This window comes from Exophiala viscosa (assembly GCF_022695815.1).
Source record: "Exophiala viscosa unplaced genomic scaffold EDD37scaffold_4, whole genome shotgun sequence".
NCBI classification, from domain to species: domain Eukaryota; kingdom Fungi; phylum Ascomycota; class Eurotiomycetes; order Chaetothyriales; family Herpotrichiellaceae; genus Exophiala; species Exophiala viscosa.
In genome coordinates, this window is record NW_026944356.1 from 2,211,535 (window position 1) to 2,229,403 (window position 17,869).

At 51.2% G+C, this 17,869-nt stretch overlaps 7 protein-coding genes across 7 annotated transcripts; 2 read left to right on the forward strand and 5 right to left on the reverse strand.

Annotated features, from left to right (window-relative positions):
* Positions 1 to 268: 268 nt before the first annotated feature.
* On the reverse strand, positions 269 to 4,662 carry EDD37DRAFT_629678 (uncharacterized protein). The gene is made up of 2 exons (XM_062816540.1): positions 809 to 4,662; positions 269 to 746 (listed from the first exon to the last, which is right to left on the reverse strand). The coding sequence occupies exons 1-2, from the start codon at positions 4,405 to 4,407 to the stop codon at positions 527 to 529; spliced, it is 3,819 nt and encodes a 1,272-aa protein (XP_062671379.1). The 5' UTR covers positions 4,408 to 4,662; the 3' UTR covers positions 269 to 526.
* Positions 4,663 to 5,111: 449 nt separating this feature from the next.
* On the forward strand, positions 5,112 to 6,283 carry EDD37DRAFT_649816 (ubiquitin carboxyl-terminal hydrolase L5; the record flags this gene model as incomplete). The annotated part of the gene is made up of 3 exons (XM_062818178.1): positions 5,112 to 5,333; positions 5,384 to 5,475; positions 5,530 to 6,283. 3 exons carry the CDS (start codon positions 5,112 to 5,114, stop codon positions 6,281 to 6,283), a joined length of 1,068 nt encoding a protein of 355 aa, XP_062671380.1.
* A 406-nt stretch (positions 6,284 to 6,689) lies between these two features.
* On the forward strand, positions 6,690 to 8,571 carry EDD37DRAFT_657666 (F-box protein 21; the record flags this gene model as incomplete). Its single annotated transcript, XM_062818908.1, has 3 exons — positions 6,690 to 7,099; positions 7,151 to 7,313; positions 7,360 to 8,571. 3 exons carry the CDS (start codon positions 6,690 to 6,692, stop codon positions 8,569 to 8,571), a joined length of 1,785 nt encoding a protein of 594 aa, XP_062671381.1.
* Positions 8,572 to 8,856: 285 nt separating this feature from the next.
* Positions 8,857 to 10,956, reverse strand: EDD37DRAFT_563355 (MFS transporter; the record flags this gene model as incomplete). The annotated part of the gene is made up of 5 exons (XM_062813962.1): positions 8,857 to 9,112; positions 9,188 to 9,518; positions 9,569 to 9,956; positions 10,010 to 10,204; positions 10,270 to 10,956. 5 exons carry the CDS (start codon positions 10,954 to 10,956, stop codon positions 8,857 to 8,859), a joined length of 1,857 nt encoding a protein of 618 aa, XP_062671382.1.
* Positions 10,957 to 11,935: 979 nt separating this feature from the next.
* On the reverse strand, positions 11,936 to 13,432 carry EDD37DRAFT_562822 (uncharacterized protein; the record flags this gene model as incomplete). The annotated part of the gene is made up of 2 exons (XM_062813935.1): positions 11,936 to 12,909; positions 12,961 to 13,432. The coding sequence occupies 2 exons, from the start codon at positions 13,430 to 13,432 to the stop codon at positions 11,936 to 11,938; spliced, it is 1,446 nt and encodes a 481-aa protein (XP_062671383.1).
* Positions 13,433 to 14,247: 815 nt separating this feature from the next.
* On the reverse strand, positions 14,248 to 15,175 carry EDD37DRAFT_563047 (eukaryotic translation initiation factor 3 subunit K; the record flags this gene model as incomplete). Its single annotated transcript, XM_062813949.1, has 2 exons — positions 14,248 to 14,806; positions 15,006 to 15,175. 2 exons carry the CDS (start codon positions 15,173 to 15,175, stop codon positions 14,248 to 14,250), a joined length of 729 nt encoding a protein of 242 aa, XP_062671384.1.
* A 787-nt stretch (positions 15,176 to 15,962) lies between these two features.
* Positions 15,963 to 17,849, reverse strand: EDD37DRAFT_389930 (uncharacterized protein). The gene is made up of 3 exons (XM_062812221.1): positions 17,799 to 17,849; positions 17,314 to 17,739; positions 15,963 to 17,265 (listed from the first exon to the last, which is right to left on the reverse strand). The coding sequence occupies exons 2-3, from the start codon at positions 17,483 to 17,485 to the stop codon at positions 16,124 to 16,126; spliced, it is 1,314 nt and encodes a 437-aa protein (XP_062671385.1). The 5' UTR covers positions 17,486 to 17,739; positions 17,799 to 17,849; the 3' UTR covers positions 15,963 to 16,123.
* Positions 17,850 to 17,869: the final 20 nt, after the last annotated feature.

Here is a 17,869-nt window from a genome sequence, read left to right on the forward strand (position 1 = left end):
ACACCCTCTGCATCAGAAAACATCTAAAAAACTCACAAAAAAAGAATAGGAGGAAAGCCAATGGTCAGAGATCAGGGCGCGCTGTCAAACGTGCATCATGCGGAAGATTGGCATATCAATGTCAACCATTTGCAGCAGCATATACCAATACGACCGCGCTGGTTGAAGACTAGGCAAGATGTACGTCTAACACAATAGACATAAGGGGCGATACCTGTTCTTAGGCACCTCCTCTAGCTACCTAGATGCCAATGAAAAAGACATCTTTCCTCTGTTTTCACCTTTTACTCAAAGACTGAATGCCGCTAACCCAGGTATAATGTGGCCCTAGCCCCTAAAGGTCCAAAAGAAAACAGGTTTGCTTGCAATACTTTTCTCCCTCTCTGCCACAGATACATTTGCTCTTCCATCCCCGTCCGCACTCATGAACCAAAGTCGATTTAGCTTACAAACGAACCCTTCCGATGACCGATTTCCCCAGAAACGCGTGATACAATGTCTCTAGATGTTGACGAACTTACTTCACTTAGTAAGTCAAACGCTTCTGGCCCCCTGTTCCAGCAGCACCGCCCAATTTATGGCTCGGCTTAGTATACGAGCAGAAACGGTCCTTGATCGAGACAACCTCGTAGACACCCTCGTCACTAGCGCGGATGGACTTGGTGTACTCGTTAGACGTATCGTGGCGGGTTTCGACGATATTAGGCGGATTGCGACCTCTCTTGGTGTTCTCGGAACGAGTGTACCTGTTAGGACTGTGTCAGTGTCTTGCAGAGAGTTGCAAAGGGATAGCAAGGGTAAAACATACGTAAACTCAAACGGCGGCGTGCCAGTAAACGAGAACAAGATATCAACCTCGCCGCCCTCGTGGATGTCGCTGACCAAGGTTTTGCCGCGGCCCATTTCGACAGTCGGGTAAGCGTGGATGGTCTTCTTGATTTCCTTTCTTGCGCGGCATTTTCCATTGCCCATGGCGCTGTCACTTACGCCAGTAATGACGAATTCACCGGGTGACTCGGCAAGACGCCTAAACTCGTTGCCGGTCACTCGCGCCTTGCGCTCGCGGCCTTGGAACTGGTAGAAAACGTCGAAAGGCGCTTGACCACTCAGTGAGAAAGAGACATGCTCGCCGACGCAGTAATTCTCTTGGGACTCGAGGGCGATAATGGTCGGTGGGGACGACACGAAGATGCGCACGGAGGATGGATCGGACTCGAGGATGGTTTCGCAGCCGCGGCCATCCTTGACGGAGCGGAGGGAGACGCTGTGGGTGCCGAGGTCAAGGGTCGACCGGGACAGAGGCCATGAGTATGTGGTTGATTGGATGTCCTTGTGGCGGATGATTTCCGGACGTGAGGATACGCCATGGTGAACAATGGCGATCTCAACGCTGAAGGGCGGACTTCCTGTGAAAGTGATGGGGATGTTCTCAGTCTGTGCCTCGACACTGGACGTGAAGCTCGGGTCGTCCTTGCAGTAGCCATATGTCTTGCCTGGGTTGGTGAACTTCGCGCTCGGAAGCGCGTAGACCTCCTGTTTGACGACTAATGGAGGAAAGTGATTCTTGTCGTGAGCGTAGCGCTCGTCGCTCAGCTCGGTGAAGACATAGGTATAGTCACCGGCCTTGCTGGTGTCCAGGTTGATCTTTGCGTTGCTGCCTGCAAAACTGCCGGGCTTGTTGCTGATGGCCGCAGGTCCTTTGACGGGCTCATATTTTTGCTGATATTTCACATGGTATGGCGGGTTGCCGCTGAGGCTGAGAGACAATGCGGATTCATCGCCTTGACATACTGCTGATTTGTGGAAGGTCCCGGCGCCATCTCGCGAAGCCGCAGTGTCTGTGACGGACAACGTTGGTCGAGGAATCCAGCTCACTTGAAACTTGTTGGCTTTGAAGTCCACTAAGCCCGGGCAGCTGTCGTGCACTGAGACAATCTCATAAGTCCCTTGCCGATCAAGGGACAAGATGGAGTTTGCGTCTCTGAACACATGCTCACGCGAGGCGGAAGGATGGTCCACAATCTGAATCTTTACAGCCCATGGCGCAATGCCCTGCAACCGTAGAGGGACTTTGATGGCCTTGCCGTCCAATGCTAGAATGGTCCTCTTTCCTTCGATGTCGCCAAACGCGGCCCGTGCTTGTCCAGGTCTTACCTCGATCTGACGTTCCTCCTTCAATGTAGTGCGACACTTAGATTTGTCTTGAAGTCCGGTCAGAACGACAGAGTAAGTGCCACCTTCAGCAAAACCCGGAAAGTCGATCGTCTGCAATTCCTCTTCCGAATGAAGGGAATGCTTTTTCCTCTTTCCACCATGGACAAGCTCATAGTCCAGATCCCATGGTCCCTGACCAGTGAATCTGACCTGCATTGAAGTTGGTTCATTCAGACATGTCTTAACGACTTGGGTGCCGCCGTGGAAGTTGGCAGACGCAGGTGGCCGGATATCCTGCTTCAATTCAGGTAGTTTTCTTCCCTTCAAAGAGATCGGTCCATAGACATCATCCTCGATTTCGAGAATCTGGTAGGTATAGGAACCAGCTTCTTTTTCACGCAGCTCAATCTGTCCACGCATCCCTGAAAATTGTTGGACTTTTGGATGCGCTTTGCCGCGATGAGTAACCATGTATCTGACTTTGAAGGGCGGAGTTCCGGTGAAGTCAAGGTTGATGTACATGCCAATGGGACTCTTCGCGCATTGATCCACAATATCCTCGGTGTCGATGACAAGGTCAGGCTCCGGAGGATTAAACAGGAGGCATGAAGAAGGTTCCACAATCTCTCCATGACAGAATTGACTGTCTACCGAATCAATGCTATACCGGCCTGCTTTGCTCACTCGTGGCGAAGAGCGATCATTCGCAATTTCATACGTGAATTCTTCTGGTGAGCCGGCTTCGCTTTCCGTTTCTGGTCTGAAGCTGTATCTAAGTTTCAAAGGCCAGTCAGATGGGTGTAGCCGGTCGACCGTGCGGACGCGAACAGGTAAATTGATAGAGCTCTCCTTTGGCAGCGGTATTGCACGATCCGAGTTGCAGCCAACCAGACTGATTTGAGGTCGATTGTGTACTGTCAAACTCTGGACCGAAGAAGCTTGCGTCTTTCTAGAGTTGCTCGCATAGTAGTCGACTTTGTTGCCCAAGCCATCTTCGACTTCCTCAATCGTGTACGAATGGCTCCCATTTTGATGTAAAGATTCGTTGATGTCGAATGACTCAGTGGTAGACTTTGTCCAACCCATTTGAGGCTTTCTAGGGTCCACAACTGCCTGGGAACTTTCCTCATCAGACACGTACCCGGAGTCGGCACGGGGCTGAACATTCTGAACAATGGAGCTAAACTGCTTGTGGTTGACGTTCTTACTGTATTTGACCTTGAATGGAGGAACACCCGACACTTGCAGCGAAACATCGCTCAAGTCTCCTGTGCAACGATTTTCCGATGTGGCTGAAATAGAGGCTTTCGGACACTGCACAACAGCAACATCAAAACTTCGTTTGCGGACCTCCAGCTTTGTCGCATCAATGACACGTTGCAACTGATAAAGTCCCTTTTTGGATACAGGATAACGCAGTGTCCGGACCGGACTAGGGTCGGATTTGTGATGCGCTCCATCGGCAGCCTTCTTGAGCTGCCTGGCTTGTTTGCCGCTGATCAAAATGGTCTCAACCTCCTCTGTATCGAGATCGAATCTTTGCAGCTCGATAGAAATAGGCGTCGTCTGGTTGATCTGGATAGGCAGATCGATTGATGGAGTTGAGCTGTCGAGGCAATATGATTTCTTCTCTGGATTGAGAACAGCGAAGCCTTCTGGTAGGATATGGATGATTTGCTTTCCCAGAATGATGGAAGAATTCTGCAATATGTCGGCCGGCTTGACCCGGTGTTCTGATATAGACAGTTCACGATCGTAAGCCACCTTGACCAGTGCTCCTGCCCAGGCCATAAGTGGGATTGGAATCTTGTACATGAGGAATGCATTTGCAATGGCGTGAAGGAGCCATAGTGTGAAGGTCGTTGCAAATGACCACTCCAACCAAGGAATTCTGAAAGCAGGCAGAGCCACGAAGAACGCTGCGTCGATGCCCACCCATTTCAAGAACAGCCATGTTGAGTCGAGGTCGTTCTCCACGTTGTATGAATTGTAAAACCTCCATGCAGTTAAAGCGACATAGAAGGCAAAGACGTAGAATCTCTGCGAAGGCGCATCAATGACTTCTGTCGGTATGACAGGCGCGGCAGGCGACTTAGCATCGATAGGTATTCGGGTCGGCCGCGTTATTGGGGAGGGTTTCTGCCCAGGCGAGGCGAACGCAGGAGGACGGCCACCAAAGTTGCCATTTCGCTGTCGGGACCCTGTTTGAGGAGTGGTGGGAAAAGCCGACCGCAGTCGCGGCGTTTCGTTCATTGCACCATGCGGCTGTAAGACTTCCTCCTCTTGCGGCTCGACTATGTTTTGCTCGTCTGAAGGTGCGATTGGAAAGCTTCAGCAGGTGTATTTCTGGATTTCGGTCGAACAATGGTGACGGTGGAGAGTTTGAAGTTTCAAGTATGGAGAGGAGTCTAGTTCCTGGCCTGGTAGCAGGGGCAGCGACACGCAGAAGGAGTTGGGGATTTGAGGTTGTCTTGTCCAATGTTCAACAATGGCTTTGCTAGATTTATGTGAATATGCAGGTTATGATGTCGCGTTTCCCCACGCGTCAGAAGGCTGCAATTGCAGCAATTCTCTGTTGATGTCAGCCAATCAAGTCGGGCACACTTGATGCAAGGCTGGGACACCTGGACCGCCTATAAATGAAGGTAATTATTAGGGGCTTCCGGTCCCTCCAGCCTCGCCAAGCACTGAACATCAACTTCATCCCATCAACCTTTCTCTTCACCGATCACATTGAAGGACGTATAAGGACCAATGAGCGCAAGGATCCCCGCCGCACCTTCGCAAGGAGGAGGAGACAACAGTGCAAGGCGGCCAAATGGAGTCCTTTCTAAGTTTCTTGTCTGATCGTTCTTGGAATGCACAGCTTCCACACTGCTTATACAACCAATCTTTGGCAACAAGGCCTCCTTGATTACTTTCGTTCACGCGACGCGACACTTTGCGGAGGAACCATCATGCCTCGCAGTGCTGTAACTCTCGCGAATAAGCGAGCTCTCGAGCTATATGAAAGCAATATGAAGTGTGCCAATAACCATTCAGAGACTGAAGAAACCGCACCAGAAAGCAATACCGCAGCTACCTCAACATCTGAAGACACCACTCAGACGAATGGCAGTCCCACTGCAAACCGTCAAATAGGTTCTTGGGCAGGATGGGCTGAGCTCGAGAATGATCCGGTAGGACTCTACACGGTTTGTGTCCGATGTAGAGGCTAAGTTTACTTCAGGAAGTCTTCACCACCCTCCTGCGCGAATGGGGCGTTCCAGGCGTTCAGGTGAATGAGGTCGTTCCGCTTGACAGCGTCTTTGATCACCCAGCGTAGGTACACATGACTATTACATACAGTGAACGTGCACACTAATCAAGCTTCAGTGAGAGCATCTTCGGGCTGATATTCCTGTCGCGGTGGATGCCAGCAGAAACAGACAACGACATCACAAAGCCACCTGCTGGTGTCTGGTTCGCCAACCAGACTTTGCCCTTTTCCTGTGCGACTGTGGCGTTGTTGAACATCATGAACAATCACTCTGGCATTGATCTGGGGCCACCTCTGAATGAGTTTCGCGAGAATACACTCAAGATGACACCGAAAGAACGTGGGATTGCATTGGACGCATTCGACCATGTCAGGGATGTGCACAATTCATTCGCGACTGAAATCGACAAACTGAATATCGACCTACGCCTAAAACAGGAATTTGCGGCTGCAGAAAAGGAGAAAAAGGCGAAGGCGGCTCAATCAAAACGTCCTCGTAAGAAGAACAAGAAGCAAACCAAGCAGTATGAAGAAGACGAAAACGGGTTTCATTTTGTGGCGTACGTTCCAGTTGACGGATGCGTTTGGAAGATGGATGGGCTGGAGCAACTTCCGAGGAAGCTTGGGGCTCTTGCCGACGGAGACAGTTGGGTAGCAATGGTACTTCCGGAGCTTCAAGCTCAATGTGAAACAGCCACTGCCAGCGCTTTCGAGTTTTCCTTACTATCATTGACTGCAGCCACGGACAATTTGGGCCTGGAAGCTAATCGGGAAAAGATGAAGAGAGTCAGAGAGGACTGGGGTCCATTCATTGCTCAAATGGTGCGCCTCCATGCAGAGAAGGGGACGCTGAGAAACACCCTCGGTTGAGTCAGCAAAGAATTGTGGAGGTGTTGGAATGGTTGGGTGTTGATTCATGATGGTACGCCGACTGCCAGAACGGCATTGAAGAGCATGAAGAAGCAGTGAGTGTACTAGTAGATACTTTCCAGTCAGATTCAACTTACCAGGCATGCAAAAGTCGGTGACGGCGTCTATGGGCCAAGTCAGGAACGGCCACTATTGTGATTGGTCGGCGGTATTATGACGTGTGTACCGAGATGGAATGAAGCCGACGTTATTAGACTCGATCATAATCATAATCATAATCATGATTCCCTTTGCTCCATCTCGCCAGTTTGCACGCGACAGACGTTTCTTGACGCCAACAACATCAACGTGCGGTTTGAGTGTGTCTAACACAAACGACAAAATCAATCCAGAGCGCCGTGGAGTAATGACTTCACAGTTGACTGCACTGCCAGACGAGGTCATCCAAACAATCCTATCGTACTTGCCACCCTCAACAACTCTATCGTTACAACAGACATGCCGACGCTTCGTCGATGTCGCCAGTGAACCGCTTCTCTGGAAGCAGTATTGCCAAACAGGCTTTCGCTGGTGGCATAGACAGCACCTGGTCAAAACCAAATTTCAAGATGCATCTTTCATTGACTGGAAGCCTCTATTTGCTACCCGACACCTTTCCTCTCAAGCCACCCGAAATGCCATTGGAAGAATCGTCGCAGACGAGCTTGGTCGACTCGACTCGATCAAGGTCATTCTTGATGCTGGCTACGATGCCAAGGATGATCTCTTAGATATGTTTTGGAACGCATCCTCTTCGGAGGACCACCTTGCGCAAAAGTGAGTAGCCCCGAGTTCATTGTCAGAGACTATTTCTGAAGGTGTCTCAAGATATTGGAGTCATGCAGCACTTGGCTGTCTCCATAGAGTGACGGCCGTTGAAGAATGGCTAGATCTCAAAGCTGGCCGAGCCTATGTCGATGCTTTCGAAAAGCCTCTTGCCGCTTTGGATCTTTTCATTCTTGAAGAACAGGCGACCGGCGACACTGACGATGTAAGCCAATCTCCCAGGACCCTAACTGCTGGGCTCACTCCTTTAGATCTTTGCGAGACTAGATTCATATGTGGCGTCGGTGCGAAGGGCTTACCCTGCTATCGATGACTTGTCTCCTCGAGACAAGGCTGCCACGGTCGCCGAGCATTTGCTCCAGAACAAATGGATCGGTATTCAAGATGATCGCCATTACCACAGTCTCGACCACATGTTCCTTGGTGTGGCCCTATTCAGTGGCAATCGAAATTCTGTCCCGCTCATCTCTGCGGTAATATACTGCTACGTTGCTCGCCAGTTTAATCTGAGGGCCGCACCATGCAACTACCCCTTTCATGTGCACGCCATAGTTCAGCCACCTGCCGGGATCGACCTCGACGGAAACCTTCTCTCAGAGTCTGATCTGGGGAATACTGAGCCATCGAAGCTGACGCATCTGTACATGGATCCGTTCAACAGCTCAGAGCCAGTAACTCTCTCTACGCTAGAGAGGAACCTCAACTTTGTCGCACCGACCTCGTCACCCGCTCAGAAAGCCTCATACTTGTCCGCCGCCACTCCCCGGGACCTCACTATCCGCGCCGCGCACAATATCCTCTCCTCGCCCTCGCAGTACGCTGGACCGCCACTCCATCCCATAAATCCTAATCTCGCCACATATGCAGCATTATTCTCGCTTGTCTTCCTTGCTCGCTCGACCGCAAACCCCCCGGATCAACTACGGCAGCATCTAGTCGTCCTAACGCAACATTTTCTCGAGTACTTCGATCTCGACATCCATCTATTTGAAACATACGTCCTTCCACTCACCATTTCTCAGCCCGACGCACGGGCCTATCGTAACCTGATTCATCAATTGAAAGACTCAGACCACGAGTCTCGACCGCCAAAGTCCCGTTCGGACCCACGCAACGCTGTCGTCAAGTTCAATGTCGGCCAAGTGTTTCGACATCGGCGCCGCCACTATCTCGCCGTCATATACGGGTGGGATCCATACTGTCGAATGCAAGAGCAGTGGATCACGATGAACCAAGTTGATCGACTGCCTAACGGGCGCAATCAACCCTTCTACAATGTTCTCGTGGAGGATGAGTCGACTAGATATGTTGCCGAGGAGAATGTGGTGCTGTTGTCGCCTAGTGAGATCACCGAAGATATGTTGGCCGCTTTTCCCATTGAGATTGGCAAGTGGTTCAAGCGGTACGATCCGCAGACAGCGACGTTCAGAAGCAACGTTCGGCATGAATACCCCGACGATTGAGCTCGAGCATGTTTGGGGGGGATATCGTGTAGCCGCGCATTGTGGGACGACACTTTCACAAAGATCTGGTTTACATTCCGGTTGGTGGGAACCTTTTTTGGGCATAGATACCAGGAGTCAATGCATTCAAGGGGTGCAATCTCAAAAACCGTCAACGCCGTTCCCAACGCAGAAGACAGATTTCCCAATAGCATCCCGTCATCTACAGTCGTCACTTTGCAAACCATAAACCCTCATCCCTCATTCAACTTGCTGTATCTGACATACCCGCCAAACCGGTGCATTCTAGTGCATGGCAAACTTACTTCTAGCTCTGAGCCCAGCACCAAAATACCACAACGCCCAAATGCCCAACACACCGCCACCAAGCAGCCCACCTAAAAGCGAGATGCCGCGGCCAATCCCGAGGTTAACATACAGCGGATGCGCGAATATGACCGCGCCAGCCGCCAGCGCCGACCGACACAGATCGTTCGCGGCGAACAATGAAGCCGCGTACTGAGGGTACGTAAGGGGGAGGTACATGAATATACATTGGAACCTTCACAAAGTGTTAGTAAACCAGTCGCAGGACCAAGTCCTAGGGTAGAACTGGAGAGAAGGTTGAGATACATACAGTATAAACGCGCCCATAGCATAGAATGTAATCCCGATGACACTCACGATCCAATGGGTATTGGGCTCAGCAGTCCATCCGAACCAGAACATGCCAGTGGGCATCAGCATGACAGCGAACAGCGCGGGGACAAGACGGTGCTCCTGCGCGCGGAGGCCATTCTTCTTGATATCTGGCTCGAGATAGAAGTAGACGTATGACACGTAGATGACAATGCCAAAGACGCAGCCGACGACGATACACGTGAACACCACGCCCAGCTCGCCGATGTTGAAGTCGTAGATGCCGACGTAGACGAGCGGGAAGGCTTCGAAGAAAGAATAGTAGACTCCTATAATGTTGTCAGTATACCTCCTGCAATTGAGCGACTACCGAACGTACCGTAAATGAGACTGGTGTAGACATTCGTGAAGAACACCGCGGGATCTTTCAAAAAGATCTCCGTCGGCTTCCACATCTGATCGATGACGAGCTTGCCGAAACTGATGTTTCCTTGGTCAATCTCACCTTGTGATTTGAGGTTGGGGTTCCCCGTGAGTTTGCGTAGTCGCTGCGCCCGGCGGAGCAGGATGTTACTGGCGCTGGTCTCGGGCATGGAGATGAACATCAGGAGAAACACTGGGCCTGCCAGCCAAAGGACCTCCCATAAAGCCCACCTCCAGCCTTTCACGACGACGGAGAACCCAGATAGCAATGGTCCCAACGCAGGAGCGCAAAAGGCGGCGGCGACCCAGGCGGTAAGGGCATAGGGGAGTTTGAGAAGGCCATACTAGACTGGTGTTAGGGGGCTTGGAAGCACGAGAAGGAACAACGGTGGCATACCATGTCACCCATCGTGGCGCCACCAGTAGCTAGACACGGGCTACCCATGAAGCCGGTCAGGAAACGCAAGACCAAGAGACTCGCGTAGCTGTTGGCCAAAGCCGTTGGCACGCACAGAATCACGAAAAGGCCGAACGAGATGAGATAAGGAAGGTTGCGTCCGACGACAGGCAATTCGGAGATGGGGGAGAAGAGCTGGTACGTTATGCCGTTAGTGATTGTACAACATCAGCAGGTCAGGGTAGGAAGTAAAGACTCACCATCGGACCCAGACCGTATCCAATAACATACATACTCAGGCCCAGCGAGGCTTTGCTCTGACCCACGCCAAACTTTTCCATGACTTGTGGTTCGGCTGAGGTGTAGATGGCACTCGCCATGTAAACAGCAAACGTGTACATGAAGATGACAAAGCCAACCCAGGCCTTCTTCCAACTGTTCCAGTTCTGAGGATTCGCTGGGTCGTCTGTGGTGTACCAATCGACGAGAATGACACCATCAGAAGTGCGTTCTGGTGCAATGACGCTACTCTGCGTTCGCTCCGCGGCTTCTTGTGTTTCAGCTTCGAGTCGTTCGCGAGTATAAGGTACGGTTCGCTCTCTAGAGAGAGTAGTAGTTCGGTAAGTGATGCCACCGGTGGCAGAATGGGCGGCAGAGCGAGCCGTTGGGATTGTAGAGAGGCCAGCATGCGCTTCCACGTCTTGACGGTCGACAATGAACTGCTCAGGAGTAGAGGCCGGCGTCGAAACATTGCTGTTGACTCCACCAACTGCGGCTGGAGAGTCCGCCTCGATATCCTTCTCCTTCTCGCTTGCTGAAGCCTGTTCCCATGGAATCTTGAAGTTGGGGTTATCCTCGGGGAATGCAGAGATCTTGCCCTTGGAGATGAAGCGTAGAACCTGGCCTAAGCCTGAGTCTTGGATCATGTCTGCCATTGTGTGCCCCATGTCGCAGATAGAAGGCGGTGGAGATGGGTAAGGAAATGTCAACGGGTCACGATGATCTGCAACAGAAGACGGATCGAGAAAGACCTGAGTGAGTACATTCTTATATAGAAACAGTTTTTCTGCTTAAGCTGGGTAGTCGTCCGTGATGGTGGGAATGCTGGCATTACTCAGCTTGCATTTGATATTGTGACAAAGTTCAATGCCATATCTGCAAAAACTCGAGACTGCTGCGCCGCCAATGAGATGGGGACTCGGGAAGATGTTCCTCCACGATTGCGGTTGTTGTAACCTTCCATGGTACACTTTTGTAGTCCTGGTCGCCCACAACCGGTGTTATGAAACATAATAGTCAGCGATGGAGCGCTCGAGAACACGTTGACTGAGCAAATCGTCGGCCGCAAATACTCAACAACTACTACCAAAGACGGACATAAGTCACGTGAATGGCTGATATGCTGGCCATACTCCCTGCTTACCAACTGTTAGTTGCTCCGCACCCGAACCAAGTAGTTGCTCATGATGAGTAAACTTGCCTGATCAACCCTTGGCATCTGCACTCCTGAGCCTAAGCACCTCCCACCCACACAAAAGGTCCCTCATTTGGACTTGTATCCGAGAAGGTCATTATTGACTAAGCCCACCATACGTGCGTTGGCGCCTTGCCGCTTGGATTGATACAGCATTGACTTGAGTCCATTCGCTGGAAGTGATCCTTGCATCCGTCGCCGGTAGTCACTCATTGGTCCGTCGATACGTGCGTTCCCTATGCGTACTTAATGTCAGCAAGGCTGGTGCTTTCCCGGTTGCTCCATTCCCGCAATAACGACGTAGAAAGTCGTGGTCGCTGAGCCCTGCAGCCAGTCCAGACAGTCGCATCTTAGAGCCCTCTTAGGAGACCACCTAGCGTGCTTGCTCGATGGTTTCCGGGTTTGATACGGGCTTCGTTTGGAATTACTGATGTGGTATCATCGTAACATCTTCAGCTAGGTGCTGATTCCCACAACTTGAAATACTTCGGCTTATCCTCTGGAAACAGATATGGAGGGATGAAGCCATTGGGCAGAGCGGCCATTTCGATTTCCAGTCTCACGCCCGCTCTTCTGTATATGGGAAGCAGCTCGGTGCACTTGTCAACCATTCGTCGATGTGCGATGGTAACCTGGGTTATCTCTTCGATGCTGGAGCCATCGTCCGAAAAGCTGAGTCTTGGTATCTCATCATCCTCGCGATAGTATTCATAGGAGAAGATGAGGTTCTTGAGCAGTCGCAGTCCATGCTTTGCTTTGTCGGCCACGATACAGGTGTCAAGGGGAAACCAGACACGTCGCCGTGCTTGGAACGGAGGTCGCTCGCCCAAAGGTATGGAAAAGATTTTCAGAGTCTCCAGGTTGGGGGGCAGTCTGCGCCACGTAGCGTGATCGCACGGAGCCCTGATCCGAACCAAGTTGACTGTCCGAACATCGAGGTCCAACTGTTTCATCGCATGAAATGCAGTGAGACTCAAGTGCTGGCTGGAATGATTGATGCCTTGGGGTCCTTGCCTCAAGTACCCAAGGCTAAGAGACAGGTGTTCGAGCGAATCGGTGCAATGCTCGGCTATGGCCTCCATGAAGGGTCGTGGAGAGACATTCCCGTGCATTCGACTGCTTCTAGCACTGAAGATGCCGTCATACCGAACGCCTTCGCTGACCTTCAGAGATTTCAAGGCGCGTGGGAAGCTCAGTAGAATGCTGAGAGACGGTTCAAAGATGTCGCATTCTTCCAGGTGCAGGTGTTCCAGATTGGTCGATTTGACGAGGGTCGTATCGTCTTGAAAAGGTGTCAGCAACCTATGCGTGAAATCGGTGCTGGCACAGGACATGGTCAACGACCTCAAGTTGGGATGCAAGAACAGCATGGCATATTTGGTCATTGAGTAGATCTCTTTCTGTCCATCCACAAAATGTAACGTGCCTGGAGGTATGTTAGTTGATGATAATTCCCTACGCGGAGAGATTGCTATACAGTTTCTCAAACTTGGCAGAACCCTATCACCCCTGGGGACAACGGTCGAAGCACTTTCAAAGATGCGTTCGTATCGGTCCTGCAGGTTGACCCAGCCGACTCTCTCTTCGGGGAACTTGGCATTGCAGTCGGGTGTCTCGAGACGTAAATCCTGTAAGTTGCGCATTCGACTTATGAATGGCGGTAATGTGCTCAAGCCTTCATCGTCCCCGAATTTGGTCGAGATGAGAAGGCTGCGAACCCATGTAGCACGACGGGGATTTGCATACAGACTGCGGGCCAGGGAAATGGCTTGCTGACCATTCAGGATTTGGATAGTGTGGTACAAAAACGGTTCGGCCAAGTCGTCAAAGTGCTTGGACACAACGGTGGCATTACGTAGACTCCGAAAATCTAGGAAACTGAAGATGGTGATGAGTACCTCGTCCGGTAGATGGAGCAGGAGGAGAGAGGGTGACATTGTTGCGATCATGATGGCGGTCCGAGAACAGATGGAGTCGGCGGACTCCACAGGGGGTAATATGTGGTGACTATCAGCAATGCATCTCGGAGTCTGTTACAATCTTCCAAGACAAGGCGTAGGAGAGTGGCTAAAAGGTTGTGTCTTCGCTTTTGTAGATGAAAAAGAACATAGTGATGTTGTCGTTTGGGCACGCGAGAGACTGGGTGACTTGGTGTCAGTGTCAGGATGACAGAGGCAGACACAAGTGAATGGTCCAAACGGACGATGTCATAGCTGACGATTATTGAACTCTGGGGTCTGCAAGTTGATTGGACCATCCCCATTCACGACTAACATGCCATAGTACGGAGAAACGAGGAGTACTTTTGGGACACAATCTTCGGTTCTCATCTAGGTCTGACATTATTGTTGTCTTCACTGAATAGTCTCCTCGAGACTCGCAGATGTACCTCTCATACACTGAATGCCGAATACAGGATATCTCCACCCAGCCTGGTTCCAGCAAGTCAGTCCTCGGACCGGGGCATACTTGGAGGCATAAGCACTTCATTGCGCATTCTATCCCCAAGTGTGAGCCGGCCATATCCCTGAATGACCACGCATCCCAAGAGAACAAGCGCGCTCCCGTAGCCGCAGTGATAGAACTCTTTTGAACAGTGACATGTAAGAGCACGGAGCTCCTTCAAACAGCCCAATGTGCTTAGCTACTTTCCCAAGCAGCACCTGGCTTCATACACGTCTCATGGTCGACTTCCATGTTGACCATTTTTTCGCCGGATGCAGTTTGCGCCGTGATCCTTTTCCTTTGGTTGACTTCGAATAGATCATGCTGGTGCTTCGTAGCCTCTTCTAAAGACCCGCCCAAACATATCTACGCCCACTCTTTCACCCTTGACCTCGCTCTTTGCCACGTTCTCGGCATTCGCTGGAATTTCGACATCCTCTCCATTGACAGCCCATCCGCAGGCAGTTTGGGCGAACTTCGTCAGGGTATCACCGCGCAAATCGAGCCAGCCACTCAGAATCCCCAGATCAATACGTCGGAATGTTTTGCCCACTTCTCCTGCAATCCGTATCCGAACTAGATCTTCGAATCCTGCCACGTCGGCGTAAAGATCTGCGTATAGATCATCGGATTCCAATGTCGACCAGAAGGCGTCATATTGTGCGGACTCAAGCAGTGTGTTTAATCCTGTGAGCTTTTGTATCGACTCGGTGAAATCTGTCGTGGGTACCGAAGTGTTTCCTTGTTGGTAAGGTATGGTGGAAGGAGGTAGGAGAGCAAGAGCTAGAGAAAATGCGGGCGAGGGAAAGACCGTCAAGGCTTTGACCAGGATGTTGGTTACGGTTTCTGGGTGGATGAGTTGTGGGTTGAATTGGTACCTTTCGCGCAAAGTCAGCCTTTTTCCTATCAACAGAACACATGCGATAGCAATTCGCGATCCAAGACTTTAGATAGAGCTAAATTTTTAGAATCCCCGTGTTCCCGAAGGATAAGTCAGTTAATAGAAAACGTGATATGAGAAATTCTCTTCATCACTGAGCAAGAAGCCGATCCTTTTCATGCAGGGTGCCTTCTTACAATTTTAGCAGCGCCAGAGACGCATATGCATCGAAGAACTTCTCCTCGCACTGTAGAGTGACATATTCTTGAAATGTGGTCGTCGTCTCGGGGTTGTATCTGTTCAGGCCGTTGAGGATTTCCTCAATGTGCGCCGGCCGCTCCTTGCACTTGTCAAAGGCCTGGGGCATTATGACGGATGTTCAGGCGCTCGAGGTCTGGAGGAAATGGGCTGTGGTGATATGTCGTGGTCTGTCCGCAGTCTGTATCTCGAGAAATGAATTTCGCAGGACGAGTGCGCAGGCGCTTCAAACGGCAGGTTGTGGCGGACATTGCCAAGCCCAAATCGGCTCTAAATGCAGTGCTTGTGCTTGGGCCATATCGGAAGACACAAAGTCGAAGTCAAGCTGGTTCACGACAGCGGAAGTCTCGACAAAAAGACAGAAGCACTGTACAGTAGAGCTGATGGCTTCTCCCGTGCCAAAGGCCAACACGATATCGTTGTGTGTGAAGGACCCCGGATCGACAACAAGAATGGTATCTACTTGAACCTGACTAGGTACAGCGGTCAGACTGTGTCACTTTTTCTTGGAAACAGGCTCACCGTGTGGCAGCGTCCGCCACGGTGCGTTCATGGAGTTAACGACAGTCATACACAGAAGCATTTCAGATTAAGGCTATCTATGTGTATTAAGAATGAGTAATACTCCCGCAACGCCCAGTATACCGACACCCTCTTGATACTGAGGAGCCATCCCAGCCTATCAATAATGCCTTGAACCATGCGCGGAACTGGGTCGTGACCCAAACCCCTCATCCTGCACAGCAGACAGATTTCCTCTTGCCCCTAGAGTTCCCAAATCCTTCCCAGTAGTTTCCGCCTCTGTTGGTATCGGGCTGCGGGAGCGTGGCGTCCTAGGGGTCCTTGCCTCCGGGGTGCGACTCCGTGGAGTCAGTGACTGCGGAGTACGAGCACGTGGTGTTGGTGGGTGCGACGCGTAAGGGTGCGGTGCATGAAGGTGCGTTGTATGAGGCTGCGGTGTCGGTGGCTTTGATGGAGCAGACTGTGGTGTAGAAGCTAGGGCCTCTGTGACTTGTGGTCTCGAAACCTTGGGCTTCTTCTCGTGCTCAGTCTGGCACTACAGACCTAACAAATCGCTGAGCTCCCCTGCATGAGCCTGGCCTGACACTTGCTTCACATGATCAGCGAGCTCCTCGGGTTGTACAAACACTCTCCAGACGTGGTCAGGCACATCCTTGAACGCATCAATAAAACGTTGATTCCTGTTTTTGTCTGCCACATAGGGAGTATCGGTGACCTTCCTGATGTAGATCGCTTTGATCCAGTCTGGATACTTGGTGTACATTTGAGCATACGCTTCCGGATCTGATTGAGTCGAGTCGCCAATGCAGATGAATTTGCGCTTTGGAAGCCATGACTGTATCTTCTCAATGCGCTTGGTTTTATACTCTTGAACTCCTTGAGTGAAAGATTGCAGCAAGCCTGCAAAATTCATCCACGATGCATCTCGAAGAATTATCGTCCCTCGTGGATAGTTCTTCTGCACAAAGTCGTGGAGGAAGGGGTATAAGTTATAGGGCGATGCAGAGAGGTAGAACCAAGCAGGAGATCTGAATGTATCGTCCAGGAGCTTGTAAAATTCCGGCATACCAGTTGTCGTTTTCGGCAGATCTGCAAAGGTAGACTGAAGAAGGCCCATAGGATTAGGTGTTTGAGTGACCTTGATAGTGTCATCTATGTCCGAGATGATGGCCCAACCTTCCTGACCGACAAAGCGGGTATGAGATCTCAGGTCCGGGTACAGGTTTTCGTCACTGGTACAGACAACTGTCTTGCCGTCTGCACTGTCCGAGCCCCCTGTAGGCATGACCTGACTGCTGATGCCGTTCCGGGTCGATGGTCCGAGGTGAATTTTGCGAGGGCTGTCGCCGGGCGTAAGCCTCGGTACCTGAATCACAATCGTGCGCGCCGGTGCTACGGCCATGACGAAAGGCTTCAGTCGTTCTTCAATCCTTCTCCTGGCTTCAGGGTCACTACCCAGTTTGTCATCCAGCCCAATAAGATCAGCAATGTTGCTAACATAGTCTGTCAAGTCCCATCGACCGAAACGGAAGAAACAAGCGACGAACTCAGCCTCCCACGGCTGAACAGTGTCTTTCCCCAGCTTGACGGGCCTGTATGCGGTGTTGTCCAAGAGCCATACTAGGTATTTCTTGGGGTTCGCTTTCTTACCAAAGGGATTGTGGGAACCCAGAATACCTAAGTTGCGGTCAGTGGGCAGTCAAGGTCTTGATGGCCGAGACCAACTTGTTTTCTTGTCAATGAAGCTCATCTCGACCTTGGTGTAACGCTGTGGCAATTTGGCCTCGACATCGGCAAAGTTGGCTGCTTTGCGAGATTCGGCTTCCAGAGAAGACTCGTTGGCAATTTGTTCAGCGGGGCCGGCGAGAGTCGACTTCTCTCTTGACTTGGGTCTCATGTTGAGTGAGTTTCTGCGCAGGTGAGCGGACTTCGAAGTGGATCGAATGATTTGAAGCTCGTGATGATGTGGTTTGGTATCGATAGGATGGCAGATACGGTGTGAAACGACTGATTGGTACGCAATGGGGTGTGCTCGGAGCAATGACCGACGACGGAACGAAAGGCATGATCAAAGGGAGACAGGGGATCCGTCTCATTGTAGCAGCTGGTCGAGGGAAGGAGCCGGCAATGTTGGGGTTGGCAGGCACGAGGCTCACCAAGATGTCAGCAGGCACGCATCAGACCTAACAGTAAAGGACGAGCAAAGCTACCAAGGCGAAGGTGCTGTGAGTGAGGCTGATGGCCAGCACATCGTAGCTGAGGCGAAAATCATCATTGTTCT

Excerpts from the sequence above, each read along its gene's own strand:
- EDD37DRAFT_389930 (XM_062812221.1), bottom strand. The coding sequence starts at position 17,485 with ATGAGACCCAAGTCAAGAGAGAAGTCGACTCTCGCCGGCCCCGCTGAA. Across the intron at positions 17,266-17,313 it reads CTTCATTGACAAGAAAACAA|GTATTCTGGGTTCCCACAAT; the intron begins GTTGGTCTCGGC and ends ACCGCAACTTAG.
- EDD37DRAFT_629678 (XM_062816540.1), bottom strand. The coding sequence starts at position 4,407 with ATGAACGAAACGCCGCGACTGCGGTCGGCTTTTCCCACCACTCCTCAA. Across the intron at positions 747-808 it reads ACGCCGCCGTTTGAGTTTAC|GTACACTCGTTCCGAGAACA; the intron begins GTATGTTTTACC and ends CAGTCCTAACAG.